The following is an 18,746-nucleotide window of genomic DNA, read 5'->3' on the forward strand; positions in this document are numbered from 1 at the left end:
GACTCACACTGAGTTGCTTAGAGCTGCTTCTTCTGTACTTGTATACCACTACTATTCTCACTGACTTCATATTTCCTTTGAAAGTTTTATCTACCACCCATTGACATGCTTTCAAGTTTCTGAAAGATATCCAGACTAGAGGGTGGCAGGTACACATCCATGTACAAAATGATCTGGAGGGAGAAGAGTACAGGAGAGTGACCACAGTACAGGGGAGTTACTGTAAAAGCTGAAACCTGTGAAAAGAATCAAGAGAAGTATAGAAAATATAAACAAAAGCAGCTACGAGTTTGAGACTAGAATAAGGTCATTTCCATCTTTTCCTCTCCTAATTTTATTGTTTGGTATTATGTCATGTGGAGAAGATCCTGGTTTTCTAAACAAGGTTTCTTTCTTGTTGCTACCTGCTCAGCTAAAGATGTAGGAGAATCCCCAGGAAAAAAACCTAGTGTACTGTCTTATCTCCTTATCTCCTTCTCCAATGAAAAATCCAGAACTGTTTCCTTAAATAAAAGCAAATTTGTTGACAACTTAAAAAAAGTTCATTTCTTAGTGAAATAAACTCTCTGAGGAGCATTAGCTCCCTGTCATCCAGACATAAGCTCTAAAACTCATTTGAACTCATATTGTGTACAAAATTCTTTGCTATGATATCTCTTCTGACTTGTGTCATTCACAGTCTGTAATTAAGAGGTGTGATTTGTACACAAGGGACATCCAAGTGTTCATGAAGCTTCCAAGTCCAATAAATGTGGCTCATGTTTTCCCTTTCCACAAACGTATGCAGTTTCTGAGCTCTGTTCCTTTTAAGATCCTGGCTTCAAACTGGTTCCCTTCAACTTAATCCATACTTGGAAAATAGATTGATTTTTGTCCACTCTCATGTCAGGTTTTAGGATGGTATTTTCAAAGGAGACTTAAATGTAAGCTCCTTTGAAATGCCAAGGCTCTGTGCGTTTGATAATTCCTGAAGAACTCCTCTGCAAGTCATCTACCTCTGTGGTTTTCTCTAGGTCAGTGTTTTTCAATATCTTGTGGTTCCATCAAAATTGTCCAGATTATGTACTGATTTTAGTATTCTCACAGAATTCTTTTATTTCAATTGCCGTGTGTGGGCCCTCGAATTATTTCTGGAGATCATTCAAAGGTTTGTAAGCAACAGGTTGGAAAACAGTGCTCAAGACCACAGGGAAATTAACTTTTCTCTAGATGAAGGTACATGCAATTAAATTAGATTAAATTCTGAGGTGCTGAATGCATTACACTGATACAGTCTGAGTCTGTTAATTAACAGTCGTTCAGCATTTCTCAGCATTTGGCACACTAATTTTGATATCAGATTGTACCATAATTCAGCTTTAATTACAGCTCATGTCCTCTGGTGCAGCTCTGTGACACGATGTACATGTACACTTTAGCACCAAAGAGACCTTTTCATCTACAAAAGTCTTCCTGTCATGAGCAAACATCCAGTGCAAGTTTGGCATAAAATATTTAAATTAGATCTGAATGTCCCAATGTGTACTTTGCACACACAATTAACCTAGCAGATGCAAATTACTCTCCTGCATTAGAAAAGTAGGTCCCAGTATCAAGCAGGCAGAGGATGAAAAGAAGAAAAGGAAAGATTACTTCAAAGATTATTCCTGCTTGAACTTAGTGACTAAACAAACATCTTGCATATATGCTGTGCAAAAGAAAGTTCCTTATCAAGATTTTAATTAGTCTCTTAGGCCCAGTGTAGGAACAGATGAAAGGACAGGATTGCAAACACTGTAGAACACGAAAGAGAGAAGTTAGCTAATGGTTATTTTTTTTATCCTTTTGGATAAGCACCACTATCTTAATAGTGGAAAGTAGGACAAGAGCACAGCCCACTGCAAATGAAATAGTCATTTTAACTACGATGCTAATAAATTGGAAAAAAGCAGAGATGTACACTGAATTTACTACATCTGAACTTTGAAGTGTATCTCAGATCTGCAGCAAAATTGGATTTCAGATGATTTAATGGTCTTGAGTTCTAAGGTCGTCTGAATCTGAGTCAAATTGGGTATTTCAAGTCTTGTAATTGGTGTTTGGCAAATCCCTTTCATTCTTATCGTCAGGTTATATCTTGCTGTATCTGAAAGGAGACTTCTAGCTTGCAGGGTATTTAAGAAAAGAAATCTTCCCTTTCTTTCCCACCGCTAGCGAAAAACTTTTTTTTACAAGGAGCTGTACCTGCTTTTTAGACTGCGTGCTGATTTTGAAATTAGTAGCACATCACTAGCACATCTATCCATGAACACAGGCAGATTTTTACTACTCTTACTTCCTGTCTTCTCAGATTAAATACTGCCATGCTTAAGTCCCTTGCAGGTTTCTTCTTTGGGAGTTGGAATTGATGATCCTTTTGGATCCCTTTCACCTTGAGATATTCTATGATTCTTCGGTATCAGTGTACCCGAGATACAGAATTCCTGCCTGTGTGTTGCTCTGTAGTGTATAACATTAACCATTTAAAAGCGATGATCACATTATTCATTTGCCATGGGCCCTTGAGTCTTTGTCTCTCTGCATTTGTTTGGGCTTTGTAAATGCTCTTTGCAGTTAAGTTGCAAAATACTTGCTTTCACCAGGGCTTCCACTATTTATACACTTACTTGTTTCACTGTTTTATTAAGTCAACAGGCCAGCAGGTCGAGGGAGGTTCTCCTCCCCCTCTACTCTGCCCTAGTGAGGCCCCATCTGGAGTACTGTGTCCAGTTCTGGGCTCCCCACTTCAAGAAAGATGAGGAGCTACTGGAGAGAATCCAGTGGAGGGCTACAAAGATGATTAGAGGACTGGAGCATCTCTCCGATGAATCATAGAATCATAGACAGTTTTGGGTCGGAAGGGACCCCTAGAGGTCATCTAGTCCAACCCCCCTGCAGCGAGCAGGGACACCACTAACTAGATCAGGTTGCTCAGAGCCCTGTCCAACCTGGTCTTGAATGTTTCCAGGGATGGGGCCTCCACTACCTCTCCGGGCAACCTGTTCCAGTGTTTCACAACCCTCATTGTAAAGAATTTCTTCCTTATATCTAGCCTAAACCTACCCTGTTTTAGTTTAAAACCATTACCCCTCATCCTGTCACTGTTGTCTCTACTAAAAAGATTGTCCCCATCTTTCCTATAGGCTTCCTTTAAGTCCTGAAATGCTGCAATCAGGTCTCCCCGCAGCCTTCTCTTCTCCAGGCTGAACAAGCCCAACTCTCTCAGCCTGTCCTCATAGGAGAGGTGCTCCAGCCCTCGGATCATTTTTGTAGCCCTCCTTTGGACCCGCTCCAACAGTTCCATGTCCTTCTTGTGCTGAGGGCTCCAGAGCTGAACACAGTACTCCAGGTGAGGTCTCACCAGAGCAGAGTAGAGGGGCAGAATCACCTCTCTCGACCTGCTGGTCACGCTTCTCTTGATGCAGCCCAGGACACGGTTGGCCCTCTGGGCTGCCAGCACACATTGCCGGCTCATGTCCAGCCTTTCGTCTATCAGTACCCCCAAGTCCCTCTCAGCAGGGCTGCTCTCGATCCTTTCATCCCCCAGCCTGTATTGATAGCGGGGATTACCCCGACCCAGGTGGAGGACCTTGCACTTGGCCTTGTTGAACCTCATGAGGTTCACACAGGCCCACCTCTCCAGCTTGTCCAGGTCCCTCTGGATGGCATCCCGTCCTTCTGGTGTCTCAACCGTACCACTCAGCTTGGTGTCGTCTGCAAACTTGCTGAGGGTACACTCGATGTCGCTGTCCATGTCATTGATAAATATCTTGAACAGCACTGGTCCCAGTACGGACCCCTGAGGGACTCCACTCATCACTGGTCTCCATCTGGACATTGAGCCGTTGACCACTACCCTTTGGCTGCGACCATCCAACCAATTCCTTATCCACCGAACAGTCCACCCATCAAATCCGTGGCTCTCCAATTTAGAGAGAAGGATGTTGCGGGGGACCGTGTCAAAGGCTTTACAAAAATCCAGATAGATGACATCCATTGGTTTTCCCTTGTCCACCCTTGTTGTTACACCATCATAGAAAGCCACTAGGTTGGTGAGGCAGGACTTGCCCTTGGTGAAGCCATGCTGGCTGTCTCGAATCACCTCCCTGGCCTCCATGTGCCTTAGCATATCTTCTAGCAGGATCTGTTCCATGATCTTCCCAGGCACAGAGGTGAGGCTGACAGGTCGGTAGTTCCCAGGGTCTTCCTTTCTACCCTTTTTGAAAAGGGGCACAATGTTTCCCTTTTTCCAGTCACTGGGGACTTCCCCTGACTGCCATGACTTTTCAAATATCATGGAGAGTGGCTTGGCAACTACATCAGCCAATTCCCTAGGACTCTGGGATGCATCTCATCAGGTCCCATGGACTTCTGTACATTTAAGTTCTTCAGGAGGTCCTGAACCTGGTCTTCACTTACAGCTGGAGGGATTTTACCCTCCTGGTCTCCTTCATGCCATTCATCGAGTCGGGAGGGGTGAGGAGAGAGGTTGCCAGTGAAGACTGAGGCAAAAAAGTTGTTGAGTACCTCAGCTTTCTCCTCATCTGCTGTTGCCAGTTTGCCGGTCTCGCTCATGAGCGGGGGTACGCTTTCTTTGACCATCTTTTTCCGGCTGACATAGCTGTAGAAGCCCTTCTTGTTATTTTTTGCATCCCTTGCCAAGTTCAGCTCCAGCTGTGCCTTGGCCTTCCTGACCCCATCCCTACACAACCGGGCAGCTTCCCTATACTCTTCCCAGGAAGCCAGTCCCTGCTTCCACTGCCTGTGCAGTTCCCTCTTCTTCCTCAGTTTGACCAGCATCTCTTGTCTCAGCCGTACCGGTCTCTTCCCTTCTCTGCCCGACTTCTTACACTTGAGGATTGAGAGCTCTTGCGCTCTCTGGAATACATCCTTAAAGACCTGCCAGCTCTGTTGTGTTCCCCTGTCCCTGAGGACCGTTTCCCAGGGAGTCCTTCTGACTATCTCCTTGAAGAGCTGGAAATTTGCCCTCCTAAAATTTAGAGTCCTGACTGTGCTCTTCGTTATTCCCATTTCCCTCAGTAGCGTTAGTTCCACCAGCACGTGGTCACTGCAGCCCAGGCTGCCTCCGATCTTGACGTCTCCAATGAGCTCACTAGCATTGGTGACCACCAGGTCTAGTATCGCATCCCCTCGGGTAGGGGTGCTTATTACCTGGCTTAAGAAGTTGTCCTCAATAACATGAAGAAAGGCTGAGGGAGCTGGGCTTGTTTATCCTGAAGAAGAGACGGCTGAGAGGGGATCTTATAAATGCTTATAAATATCTTAAGAGTGGGTGTCAGGAGGACGGGGCCAGACTCTTTTCAGTGGTGCCCAGCGACAGGACAAGGGCACAAACTGAACCATAGGAAGTTCCAGCTGAAGATGAGGAAGAATGTCTTTACTCTGAGGGTGACAGAGCACTGGAACAGGCTGCCCAGAGAGGTTATGGAGTCTGCTTCTCTGGAGATATTAAAAACCTGTCTGGACACGGTTCTGTGCAGCCTGCTCTAGGTGACCCTGCTTGGGCAGGGGGTTTGGACTAGATGATCTCCAGAGGTCCCTTCCAACCCCTACCATTCTGTGTGATTCTGTGTAAGTCACGATTCTTACTTTATGCAAAGATTGTTACGCATTTCCTCTACAGCGTAAGGAGGCTTTAAATAAAAGCAGGCTCTTTTTTGTTTTCTGGAATGCCTGCCTGTCCTTTTAGGGCAGTGTAAAACAAACTTACTGTGACTAGGAATCACATCTCATGTGGTAATATTCCCTGCACTTTCCAGTACTTCAGATTAGTCTGAAACCCAGTCATAAGTGGCAAGCTGTGTGGAAGAGTTGCACAGCAGCAAGTGGTGGATGAGAATACTTGGCCAGCTCTGTCACAGTTCCTGCTACAATTTTATTGATGTTTGAAAGGGGGCAGAGCTTAGTCAGAGCATTCTCTGCAGGAAGGCAATTTGAAGCACAAGTCAGTCTAAGGAACCGTGTGTTGGCTCCTGTGCCAAGATGTGTGGTACACAGGTGTGGTTTGCTGCTGGCTCTGACTGCTTTCTGAGTCACATAATAGTACTTGTCTTTCTTAAATATTAATACTTTCTAACGTCGTGACCACAGAAGGTTTCTGAGTATGTGGTCCCGATTATACACAGTTGCTCAGGACTTTGGATCTACCTGTACCTTTTTTCTCCAAATTGTGGATGGAGCTGACTCCATCTGGAAACTCTGCACTGAAAATAAATAAGTAAGGAATGGGTTTTTCCGAGAACTTCAGCCATAACTTACTTTTAGCTCTCCTGAAGTCCACTCTAGGTCTCCTCCCTGGGGGCTGATAAGCCAAGTGAGTTCACTATTGAGAGGAGATTCATGCAACCTAACTGAAGTGTCTGGTTTCCCTATATGAGAGGCATCTCCAGGTAGTGTTTAGGTGTGATAAATCCTGCTTTGAAACCGCTCACCTTTTCGCATCAGCAATACAAGGAGCTTGGACTAAACTGGGTCCTAACTTAAATGCCTTAGGTGGGTTCCAAAGGTGAGCTGGAGTGTCTGTCCCTCAGCCTTTCAAAAACTCCATGTGAAAAATTAGTGTCTTTTTGTTATCAACATCCAAGCATTTATTTTGACCTGTTTTAAAACTGAATCCTCATGTTTTTCTGGCTCTGAAGGCAGTACTGCCTTATGAACATCTTATTAAAGATACTACCCGCACTAACTGCTCCACATCCTTCAGTGTGTTTGTAACTTCATAGCTGATAGGCTCTGGCTTAGTAGTACACTTACCCACACGCACAAAAATAAGCATGGCTCATTTTGCTGGAGGTACACTCACTCTTGAACACCCTGATGAATTAGGCCTGTATTAGTTGTACCAATCTCCTGCCTCAAAATGCTTTTCTTTTTTTCTGACAGCTACAGGAAACTCCAGGTAGCTCTCTGTCAGCTGCTTCTGCCTCCAATCCTGTCTGTTTTGATATGGGACCACTGTTTAACTATAGTTAAATGCAAGTCTGCTCGCGTATTTTTTTCATTAGGGGTCCAGCTTTGTTACACAACATGAGCTTTGTGTAGGAGGGCCTTCACAGGAGGCTTTCCAGGGCAGAATGGAGACTGGGGCTGTTAAGGTCCCCTCTTCTTTCACTATCATCAGTGTGTGCAGGAGAGTCTGTTCTGCATTATGCAGAGCTCACGTGGGCACACACCTAAAATACTGGCGTCAGTCTCTCATTTTCTGAGTAGCATAGTGCCAATTTTTGATTTGAAGAATAAGGATTTAGCTTTCATAGAAGATGACCCAGATGCTATTAGTTACCATAGTAGCAGTTGAAATGACTACCTGAAAATAGGTTTATTGTGAGGCATATTTTGTATACCATTTATGGAAAAGTAGGATAGCTTGTCAAAATACCCAAAGATAATTACTAAAGAACAATAAAATATGTCTTTCTGTTATCTTCTTTTCTAAACCACTGAGTGCAATATATTCTTATAATGAACTCTGGTGATTTAGGCTTCTTCGTATTGTGTCTTGGGCACTTTCCAGAACTTTAATCTCATTATTCTTGTGAGTCTTGGGAGATAAGCAAAAGAAGAATACTTGTCAGATTTCCTGATGACTTAATGAATATAAAACAATGATACGTAGCCCATCGTTAGATTCAGGTTGTATTAAATACAGGATTTCTCTGTAAACTGACTGTGTATGTAAAACTGTCTCCACAAAACCAAAGACTGTGTTTAAGTCCTCAGAGAAATCCTGCTTGCTAGTTTTTTTCCATTGTTAATTTCAATACTTTTAATTTTTTTTTGTGGCAACCAAAAATGTGAAACTGTTTTATTATGAACTCAGTGTTAGAGAAGATTTTAAAATAACAGTAGTAGTCAAGAGCGTAAATGCTTCCAGTTTGTTCAGAGTACTTTAGATCACAGAGTCCTAATAGTAGGGGTTGTTTTACATCTGTTTTTGTAATACACTGTAGTGTCCTCAGTGGCTTTGTTATGCTGTGAAGCAACTTCGTTTATGTAACTTTTTTCACAATTTAGCTGCATTCTTTATAATCTTTTTTATGATTGTCTTTACATTGTCTTCAGCAGCAGTAATAGTTCATCTCCTAGCCTAGCTGAGAACCTCTAGCAAAGCTGCTGTTACTTCTCTACAGGTCAAAGAGATTGTGGCACAGCACACGAAAGAGTGGTCTGAGATGATCAATACGCACAGTGTCGAAGAGCAAGAAATACGTGATTTACACTTGAACCAACAGTGTGAACTACTGAAGAAACTGCTGATTAATGCTCACGAACAACAAACCCAGCAGCTAAAATTTTCACATGACAGGTGAGCAGGGCAGTGCTACCTGACAATGAGGGTTGGTTTATGTCTGCTTTGTATAATGTTTTATTGTTGTTATTTTAATTATTATTATGTGTTGATAGCTCCTGTACTGCTGTCAAAGATACTGGGCTGTATGCATGGTAGAAGTAATGAAGGGACCATGCGAGGTTTTGGTAGATGCAGGAATGGGCTTCTTAGCTGGTTTAGATTATCTGAATTTCATTAAAGGCAGCGGATGCGATGAAGTAGTAGTTTGCATCAGCTGTGGATGCTTAGACTTTACTGAGGAACTCAATTCAGGGGCTGGAAACTGGGAAGTATCAAGTATGGAGATATCCTTTGGAGTTGCTAGCAGTTGCGGATGCATGTGTTTATAGCATTGGTGATTATAAGAAAGATCCACGAAGAGCAAGATCATAAAAACAACGGGTAGCAGGATAAGCTACATTAGACTGACATTGTCTTAATACAGTATCCTGTTGTAATCACTGGGAATACAGAAGATACTGCATGACACTGCTGTCTTGTTGCTTTTGTAATTAACTGTCTTGCTTATTTGAAATAACATAAAATGAAATACACATCGTATCCATGGTGTTAAAAATGGCAGTAAGTAGAGGAATCATTTTTTTATGCTATGATCTGTTATGCAAAGCAGCCTAAAAGCATATGAATGCAAATGTGCATGTACATACATCATATATATCGATACATATATATTCATATGTAATTGTCTTCAGCATCTTTCACATAAAAAACATGGTGAAAAAGGAATAAATAAATCACATTTGAAGAAGGAATTGAAATGATTTTTTAAATTCCTGAGTGAAACAACAGCTTATCTTTGTATCAGAGAGAACACATGCTGGGACCTGCAAGCTTTCCATCCAACAGAGAGTTTTCCCAGCAAAAGGCTTTTTGTGAGCTCATCTTTATGTTAATCTCTGTGTTAACCCATCTATTTAAGCTGTGCTGCAATACATACCCAGTCAAAAATGAAGTCCAGAAATTGTTAAATTATAATACAAATGCATCATTCAAAAGATAGTAGCCAGAGGAAGGTGCCGTCCTTGGTACTCTATCTCTAATTCATACCTGACTGCATCAGCCCAGAGAAATCCCCATCACTTTTTTTTGAGAGTCCTGTTCTCTGTCCTATTTGAAATTCACTACAGTGCTTAGAAGATAATTTACCAATGTGTAACCTGTTTGTGGAGTAAGACTTCCTTCCCCTCATCTTTTTGAAAGTAAGTTTTTGTTTTCTTTTCTGTACGTATTTTATTATTCCTGTAACTTGGCTACAGGCTGTCATTGTAGGCAGCTGTTACATCTACACTAGGACAAGATTTGGTTTTGCCTTTTTTTTTAAGCTTTTTTTCTCATAGTGTTTGTATTTGGGTTTAGAATTTCTGTATCTCTACATTGTTTAAACAGTCTTATATTGTTTCTTCTAAATAGTTCTTATGTTCTTATTAATGGATCTTGCTCCCTTACTAGAGATCATTTGTGTTCAGTCGATGTATTGTTCTGTTTTCAGAGCTACTAAGAACCAGACCTCAAAATCTACATCCTGATAAATGCTGAGAACTTTTTCTTCTCAGCTTTCCTAGGAGTAACAACCGTCAAAATTCTTTCTGCTTTATTCATTGCAATTAGGGTGTTTCTGCTTATTTGTGTGTAACCCCCAAATGTGCAGACTGGGGACTTTTGTGTTTGAAACTAATTTAAGACTCTGTCTGAATCTGTGAATATTTCAGAAGAATTTGGAATGTCAAATACTGAAATGTGAATAATAATGCCCCAAAGAGACTTTACACTTAATCAGCTGTAAACTTTTGTAGAGTATAGTGTATCTAGAATATGTATGCATTTATCTGTATAGGTGTATGTAACAGCCAAGAGACAACTTGGGTAACCACAGGAAAAAAATAATCTATCTGAAAGCAGTGTGGGAGGTGGACCATGCCCTCAGCCTGCTGTTCTCACCACTTCCCTCTCTGTGAGCTGAGGTAATGAGTTAGCTATCACAACAGAGGACACAGGGGTAGTAGGAAAGATCAGTAATCTAAAGTGATGTAGTTGTCTGCTGTAGGGTGGATACTTTCCCCCCCATGTGCAGTACAAAAAGCAGTTACAGTTTGTGCTTCGAGCTCATTTAAAAACAAAGCAGAAGACAGCAGATACTACTAAAAATCTGAAGCTTATTGAACTCCGGGGATGCTGTGCCCCCTGCCACCCCAGACTGCGTTAGCTTGACTGACTTGGATGTAGTGAGCTTGCAGCATTTCAGAAACTGGGGATGTGGAGGTGTTATTCGCAAGCATTATGTACTCCAGATAAAATAACATGAGAGAGAAAGAAAAATTATGTGTGGTTTGGGTTTTCTTTTTAGTAGAAGAGATTTCTAGTCATTCAAACAATACTGGTGACATAAAATAACATGTTAATGCACTTCAATGTTATCTAAATATATGTATAAGTTCCAGGCATAGACTTACATGCTTGAAGTGAAGTATCCCTTTAAAAGACATGTTTGTACAAATTTGAGAGTTGCAGTCAGTATGATACAGTAGGAAATGAGCTGTTAAATCTTGCAGCTCATGTGCCGCGTTTTTCAGAATCCTTTTTTTCTTTACTATCCCGCCGTATCTACTTCTTCCAGTTAACTGGCTACAGGCATCACCACTGCTTGTGAGCGGGAGGGAGTTCTCTAATGGTGGCGTAGCGCTGCCAGCCAGGGCAGCACGGGCTGAACTGGAGACTTGATGTGAAGCCCCACGCCAGGCGGTTTAGCAGTGAACTGACACTAGAACTTTGGCCCTGTCTTTGAGAAGCACTGTTTTAGAAATGAAGAGTGGTCGCTACAAGTGCTTCTTGGTGGTTTTAAAAGGAAGATCAGATTTTTCATTTCTTCTGTTAATAATCCTTTTTATTTCTTGCAAGCTGCGAAAACCCAACACACCCAGAAAGACTCAATAGCAGTGCAGCTCAGAGCTACATTATAGTTAGCAGAATAAACAGTTGCATATAAGTGTGTTGGCTATTTGAACCATATCCATGGCCAAAACCTCATTTTGAAATCATCCATGATGCACAGTAGTCCTCTAATCCTCTTAACTTCTTTCACTCTAAAATTATATCTGATGCAAATAGGCTAAATCAGTTTGAACACCTACACTTAACTTCTTTTATATCCTTGAGCACAGTAATAAAAACAAATTATTTCAATACTGCTCTTAAGGTAGTGTGCTTGAAAATTACTTCAGATTAAATATAGAAAATAAAAGCTTTTATTTGGAGAAGGGACTGTTGGAATGAAATGTGCGCTTGACACAACATGTTTTAGAATCCAGTCTGATTTTTGCTGTGATGCCACTACTTTTAAATCTATATTAAGGAAATGTTTCACATTATGAACTCTTGGAGGAAAAGAAGCGTTGCATTTCTTTAATAAAAATTTTAAACTGTGGAAAATGTAAGTCATGGAACAAAGTTTCCTCATGCTGCTTAATGATTAATGTCTTTTAGAGATGAAAGAAACCTAAAAAAGATTCAGTAACAACATTTCTGTTAAAGCTATCCCGTTTCACAGAAAAGGCTACAAGGTTTGTGGGGCCAGAAGTAGAAACCGAACACAAGTCTGACCATGGTCTAAACTGCAGGGCTCTTTTCAGGCCCAAAGTAGAAGTCTTAAAAGGGAGTCTGTCGAATCATACCACAACTAGCAAGTATTATTACTATTCATATTGCAGTCATGTTCTGAGTGCAGGATTTGTGAATATTTCAGGCAGTTTTAAAAGACAAATTGCATTTTCGGCTGAAAGTAGCTCATACTTGGAAAACTGATATACTAGGAAGAAAAGAGTATTTTATACTCTTTTATAACATTCAAAGTGTAAAAAAATGCTTTAAACTGATCTTTCAGATGATATTCTCTGGCACAAATGGAGATTTCTGAATGTTTGCTCAAACTGTATAAAGTGTGCCCAAAGGAAAGCAATTTTCACATGGTTTGTTCTTTCCTCTTCCTTAATGCTTCAAGGACAAAATTAACCACAGTAATATCAGGAAGCCAACCTCAACAACAGTTGCATCTTAGGCATTAATGGCTTTGTTTGGTTTTGCCTAGGGAAAGCAAGGAAATGCGTGCCAACCAGGCTAAAATATCCATGGAGAACAGCAAAGCTATAAGCCAAGACAAATCTATCAAAAATAAAGCTGAAAGAGAGAGGTAGGTATCAGCTCTCCCTTCTTGAGAAGGAAAGAATGCTGTCAAAGGCTGACAGGTGAACTCGTGGATTAATTCTATTAAAACCATGCCTTTATGTATGGAAACAAGGTCTAATGATTGTGCCAAATGTATTTTTAGATGACCATTTTTTGAAAAATACTGCTTTTCTCATGTTTATCCTTTTTATAAATATAGTGCCCTGATCAGGGAAATAAAACAGCTCTTAACTTTATGCTCCTGAGCTATGACTGAGTGCTGTAGGTCTAATTGCACTATTAAATTGAAACATATCTGTAAGAGTTTTAATGGTTGTGCTTGAAGTGCATGATACTTTTGTGCTGTTGCTTTTTAAATTAAATGAGGGCTATACTGTTTTCAGGGAGTCTGAGGTTTGGTTCTAGCTGGAATTAGAATAACTGGAGAGGCAGCATCACTAAAACCACAGGAGGTGGTGCCAGTGAAAGGCTTTCTGCCTCCTCTACTGATAACACAGAGGAGAGGTGGAACAGAATGAAGGAGCGCTAAAAGTGATTATGATAAGCAGAGAGGGTGATGGAAGATAGGAGTGAAAAAGCAGGAGATGTACTCCACAACAGCACACGTATTGCTTCTCCACTCCTGAACTGAACTGCAGCTCCCTCCCTCGTTATGTGCTGGCGTTGGAGACCTGGCCACCATCCAAGCTCAGCAAATCAAGGGCACTGCTGCACTTGCAAAAGTGGGTTATTCGAAGCACGTTTGGTGATGACAGCCTTAATTGACTTGAGAGACTAGAGAGACACTTGCCAGTACCAGCTACTGAGACTTTTTGGAGGATTGATGTGCATTATAGCTATTCTAAGTTTCTTCTAGTTATCCTAAAAGTTTCCAAATAAACAGATGAAAAGCAGGGTCAACATGATGATGTCTGATAAGCCTTCAGGTTTTCCCCTTTGTTTTGGGCTTGTCAGTCTGGCTCATTCTTTCCTCTTTTACATTCGTTCCTTGGCACTGGGCTGTGTTGGTCAGAAGACTTTTAACTTGTTCCCACTGAACTCAGTGCCTTGACTGCTACAGGCTCCTAACTCATCAGGAAGACAAGTTGTTGGAGCCCTTGGTAACTGTGTGCTTAGTTAATGCAAGACCTCCACTAGTGACTCTGAGATAAATCTGTTCCCAGATTTGAAAGCAGTCTGAAGGCAGTTCTGGTTTTCAGGCTTTGTGATTAGTCTGATTCAGCTCTTTGAACTATTTTTGGTATATTTCATGATGGAAATCTTAGGAAGAGGTGCTTTCCAGTTAGGTATTTTACGTAAATACTAATTGTATCTTTATCTTTTTGCTTAAATAAGAGCTTTAAGAACCTTACAGCATTGGTGAGCTGTAACTTTACTTATCATCATCAGGCGAGTTTTCCATTGCTACTGTTAAGAGATGTAGCACATTTTATATACCAAAATACATTGGGAGCAGAGTGCAGTAAGGGATAGACGAATTAAACATTTTTTAAGTTCTGCTGTCCACCACTCTTGAGTAAGGGAAAAAGCGAACTTCATTCACAACAGTCTTGGTCTTTTTTTTTTTTGAAGTCTTCAGTCATACTGTCAATGTAATTGGAAACCTGAAGTGTACAGGTGCGTAGCCAAAGGATTGTACAATTTGACATTAGTCCCACATGGTACAGATGATCAGAAACCAAAATATACCTTATGAGTTTGTCATTCTCTCTGTTGTAGCTTTAGGGGTTTTTTTTTTCCAATGAGTCTTCATGGACAACTTTTGCATTTTTTTAGGCGGGTCAGAGAACTGAACAGCAGCAACACAAAAAAGTTCCTGGAAGAAAGAAAAAGGGTAACTATAACCTTGACAAAGTCACTGGGCATTGTTTCAGGATATTCATTTTCATTTCTCTGTGCTGAGAATCCAGCTCTAGTAAACAAACAGATGCTAGTCCTTGCTTTGTTGCATATACTTGTAGTGTAAAAGATCTAACATCTCTATAAGAGAAGCTATTTTACATTAACAAAATTAATATTCATTATTTTGTATTTTCTACTTTTATGTAATATATATGTAATATGTATAATATAAATATAATATTTTATTAATAGCTCTTTTTAAGATTGGGTGATATAATAGGCCTCCTGTGATGTCCTGTGCCATCTAAATGGGGCAAGATAGTGTATGTATGTGTATGATTCAAGTAAGTTTTTATTTTGCTTGTTAATAAGGTGTTACATTTCCCGCCATTATTTTCTCTCCCTTACAGCTGGCAGTGAAGCAGTCAAAGGAAATGGATCAGTTGAAAAAAGTTCAACTTGAGCATTTAGAAGTCTTGGAGAAGCAGAATGAACAGGTATCTTATTTTAAAGGCTTGAAAGAAAAGCAAGCTAGTGAAAACAGTAACCAGAATCAGGCTGAGTATAATGCTTCTACATGTAAGTCATTACCAGCTTGGGAAAATGACCTTGTTCGTGGTCACTCACCTACTTGGGAAGTTAAAATGAAGAAGTGAGGTGACTTAAATAATGATACAAAACCAGGTTTCTTTCAGATAAGCATGTGAAAGCTAGACTGCTTAGCCAGATTCTGTCCTTTCACCTGTTCAGCCACGTTGATACTCGTTAGCTAAATATGACAGTCATAAAAGCATATCCATTTTAATTAGTCCCAAAAAGTACCTCAAGCAAATCTGTCTCCTGCATTTTGGAACTTACCTTTCTAGTGCTGCTTGTGGAGAATGGAGGTGAAACATGTGCACAGAGTGTCTCTGAACTCGAAGAGAGTTAGTTTGGACTGAATTCATTCTAGAGATGTATGGTAGCATGGGGAATTTTATCTGTGCTAGTACACCCCTTCCTAATTAAAATACCCTATTATTTTCTGCTAGGTTATAAGCTTTTTTTTTTTTCCTTGGAAAAACTACTTGGCAAGGAGAGAAAAATTCTGATCTTCTTTCTGGTAGAAGCAACGCTATGTTCTGAGCAGTTCCCTTGCTGAAAGGTTGAGCCAGCAGAGCTGTAATAATTGCAGTACTGCACTTACACAAATGTAAAGTGCAAGGGGAATATATCCAGCAGTTCAGTGAGACGAAAGAGAAAGGGGTGCATTTAATACCCATTACTTTCAAGGGTTATGTACTTACTTCTTTGTTTATTAAATGTCCAGAACTTGAGCTCTCTGGCAGACATTATAATCTGAATTAAAGCCATCTTGCAGAGCGGGAGTGAAGAGAAGAGTGCATGCAAATCAAATACTTCCACTGTCAGGAGAGAGTCCTACAGCCCCAAAAGCTGCAGCCTGGTCAACTGCTAGGGAGGTGACAGCATGCAGGATCGCAAGCAGCTGCTACCACTTGAGCCCCAGCCACCATGGCTCTGTCTTCTGATCGCTCCACCTCCCGTCTGGACAACAACCAAAACTTCCTTGTCTGTTCCCTCACAGGGTTTCTGTAGACGCCATGTCTAACATCCAGCATGAATGGATCTGTCAGTCATTCTGCTCCTGAGTGATATCTGCACTTAATGAAAAGGCAGGGGAGGCAGGCACCTGGGGGAGGCAACTGGGCTACAGCAGAGTATAGCATCACTGTAGAAAGCGTGACAGAGAACTCCCTGCAAACTGTGCTAGTTGACAAAAAATGATGGGCTTGATCCAGAGATAGGTGTTATCAGTGGTTGCTTTCCATTGGCTTCAGAGGGCTTTGGAACAATTTTTTAACAGCATAAGGATGAGAGGGAATGATTATAGTTGTGGTTTTAACCACAATGTGATAAACACCTTATGTATAAGGGAGGGAGGTTGCTGGAAAATGAGTGTGAGTCATTAAAGGAGTCACCTGTTTCAGCAGTTAGATACTTCCCCCACCTGGGGTTACAGCTTCCACTGCTGAGAGATGGTAACAGCTTACATGAGCCTGCTCATACTCCATTTTAGTGCAGAGATGAAGCCAGCTTAAATCATCAATGATTAAACGGAGTAAGATCATTCACGTGCTCGTTGTCACTTTTGTTGTGGGCATGTGGTGGCCTCCACCACAGGGGTAGTCCTTAACAGCTTTTGCATTCACTCTAATTTGGTCCAACGGAGCACATGTTTTCATACCTGCTGTTTTGACCACTTCCTTTTAGCCCCAAAAGTGCACCCATGCAAACCCCCAGCTAGGTCTGGTTTCGTTGTTATACACATTGAAGTATGAAAGCTAGTTGGATCAAGATAAAGGTGGTATTTCTTTAGTGAGAATTTCAAAGCCTGATTTTTTTTTCCCCTGATCAAACAAGAGAAGAGATTTTTCATACAAATATACAATGTAGAAAAGTAAGATTATGGGTGGAAACAGCCTTCAATACAAACTGTTATGAATTTAAATTTGTTTTGGTTTATGTATGTTTTTCTTGCATTAATTTTTCAATCTCACTTCAGTTTTCATTCATTTAATTTGCTTCTTGTTGTATTACTCAATTTTGACATTATTATTTTTGTACAAACAGCTTTTGAAATCCTGTCATGCAGTGTCTCAAACACAAGGTAGGACGGACGTATAAGCAAACTATTATTTCAGTGTGCTTTCCTTCTAAATTAAATCATTATCATTGGAGCTCTCCTTGTAAATGCAACCATTGGGAAGTACCATTAACATAGTGAACACAATGTTAATCTTGTTTGCACACAGATACTTGAGCCTGACATAATACTAACAGTATTTTGTGCTTTAGCATCCCAAATTCAAATGTGTATGAGCAGTGATGTGCAGAGGAAATATTTAGAGATGAACTTGTATTGTACATTACCTGTCGTTACTGAAAGATACGCCTAGAGTTCTAAACTGTGTCTGTGAGAAGTGTCTATTGAAAACTACTTTAGTGTTAGCATACATATGATTAACTGCTAATGCTGATAGACAGACAAGGAGTATCCACATATATCAATATGGTAATAAAACAAGTAATTCCACGCTAAGAGTAGCAAAATATAGAACAGATGGCTAGAAATAGCTTTTCAGTGTCTAGAGAAGAGAGGCTTCCAGTGCTTTAAAATTCACTTCAAAATCCAACACATTACAAGGTATGGCAATTATATTTACCATGTGCCTGTGCTGCTGTGGCTTCCTAAATAATCATCACTCAGAAGAAATCTCTGTTAACACTTGTCTTACCAAGGGAAATAGTTGTATTAGGCTTGAATGTCTAGTTGTACAGTATTGCCTGATGTGAATTATTTTCTTGAATTGATAACATACTTCTGTCTTGCTCCACTGAGTCTGACACCACCCGCTATAACAACATTTATTTATAGTCATATAATGAGGTAAAAAAGCATTCATTAGGCTGGGGGGGCGGAATTATTTTACTGTGTATGGTTCTTAGCCTGTCTTAGATCTCACTGGAGAGCAAGCATCTTGAAAGCAGAGTCCATTAGCTGCCACTCAATTCATGAATTCACTGCAGCTTCAACACTGCCTTCCAGAAGGCTTGTCTTGAAGCGTCGTGCTTGTGTGTTCAGGTCAGAATGCACTGTCTGAACCAACCTCAGACTAGTAAAAACTGGCATCCTGGTCCTATGCTAATGTGTTCTTTGAAACCAAGTTATCACTAAAATAATTCCGTACACCATATATTGGTATGCAGAATATTTATAGGACACTGTGTGCCAATAGTTAAGTCACAAGCTTAGAACACTGAATGTGTGAGTCACTAAGAAACAAACACAGCGTTTTGTTTTATCTGGAGTTTCATTTCACACACAGCCAAAATCCAGCCAACGTTTCAGAAGAGGTTGTACATATTGATTTATTTATTATGTTTCCATATTTTCATGTTAAAATTATTTCTTCATTACTTTCAAGCTTTTAAGTCATTTAAATGGAGAGCGTTGATTAATTTTTAATCGTATTTATGACAGTTGCTTTGCTATTATCATAATTACTTTTTTCCCCAAGATGATGGTTATGAAAGTACAGGGCTAGATTTTTTAAGAAGGCACATATATCACATCTGCACAAACCCGCATTTACCTTGCAAAATGAATAGCTGTGCATCTCATTACTTTGGATCTACATCTGCCTATTTTTGCGTATGCAAATACGTGTTTGCACATCCAGAATAGGTGACTCTTTAAGTAGGAGCTTGTATAGCAAAGTTCCTTGTCTAAGCAACATTTACAACTTTTTGAGGAATATAGTTCACATAAAACAAG

General features: G+C 40.5%; 1 protein-coding gene across 9 annotated transcripts in view; it reads left to right on the top strand.

Moving 5' to 3' along the window:
• Nucleotides 1–18,746, top strand: part of PLCB4 (phospholipase C beta 4) — a 223,348-nt gene that overhangs the window by 201,618 nt on the left and 2,984 nt on the right. For 6 of the 9 annotated variants that reach the window (XM_075413471.1, XM_075413474.1, XM_075413475.1 and 3 more), the window contains 5 exons: nucleotides 8,169–8,344; nucleotides 12,471–12,572; nucleotides 14,345–14,402; nucleotides 14,821–14,907; nucleotides 17,042–17,078. In XM_075413471.1, the coding sequence (XP_075269586.1) occupies nucleotides 8,169–8,344; nucleotides 12,471–12,572; nucleotides 14,345–14,402; nucleotides 14,821–14,907; nucleotides 17,042–17,078 (460 nt within the window). The remainder of the gene's footprint in view (nucleotides 1–8,168; nucleotides 8,345–12,470; nucleotides 12,573–14,344; nucleotides 14,403–14,820; nucleotides 14,908–17,041; nucleotides 17,079–18,746) is intronic. The other 3 variants (XM_075413477.1, XM_075413478.1, XM_075413479.1) reach the window with 1 other exon arrangement.

This window comes from Opisthocomus hoazin, chromosome 2 (genome assembly GCF_030867145.1).
Source record: "Opisthocomus hoazin isolate bOpiHoa1 chromosome 2, bOpiHoa1.hap1, whole genome shotgun sequence".
NCBI classification, from domain to species: domain Eukaryota; kingdom Metazoa; phylum Chordata; class Aves; order Opisthocomiformes; family Opisthocomidae; genus Opisthocomus; species Opisthocomus hoazin.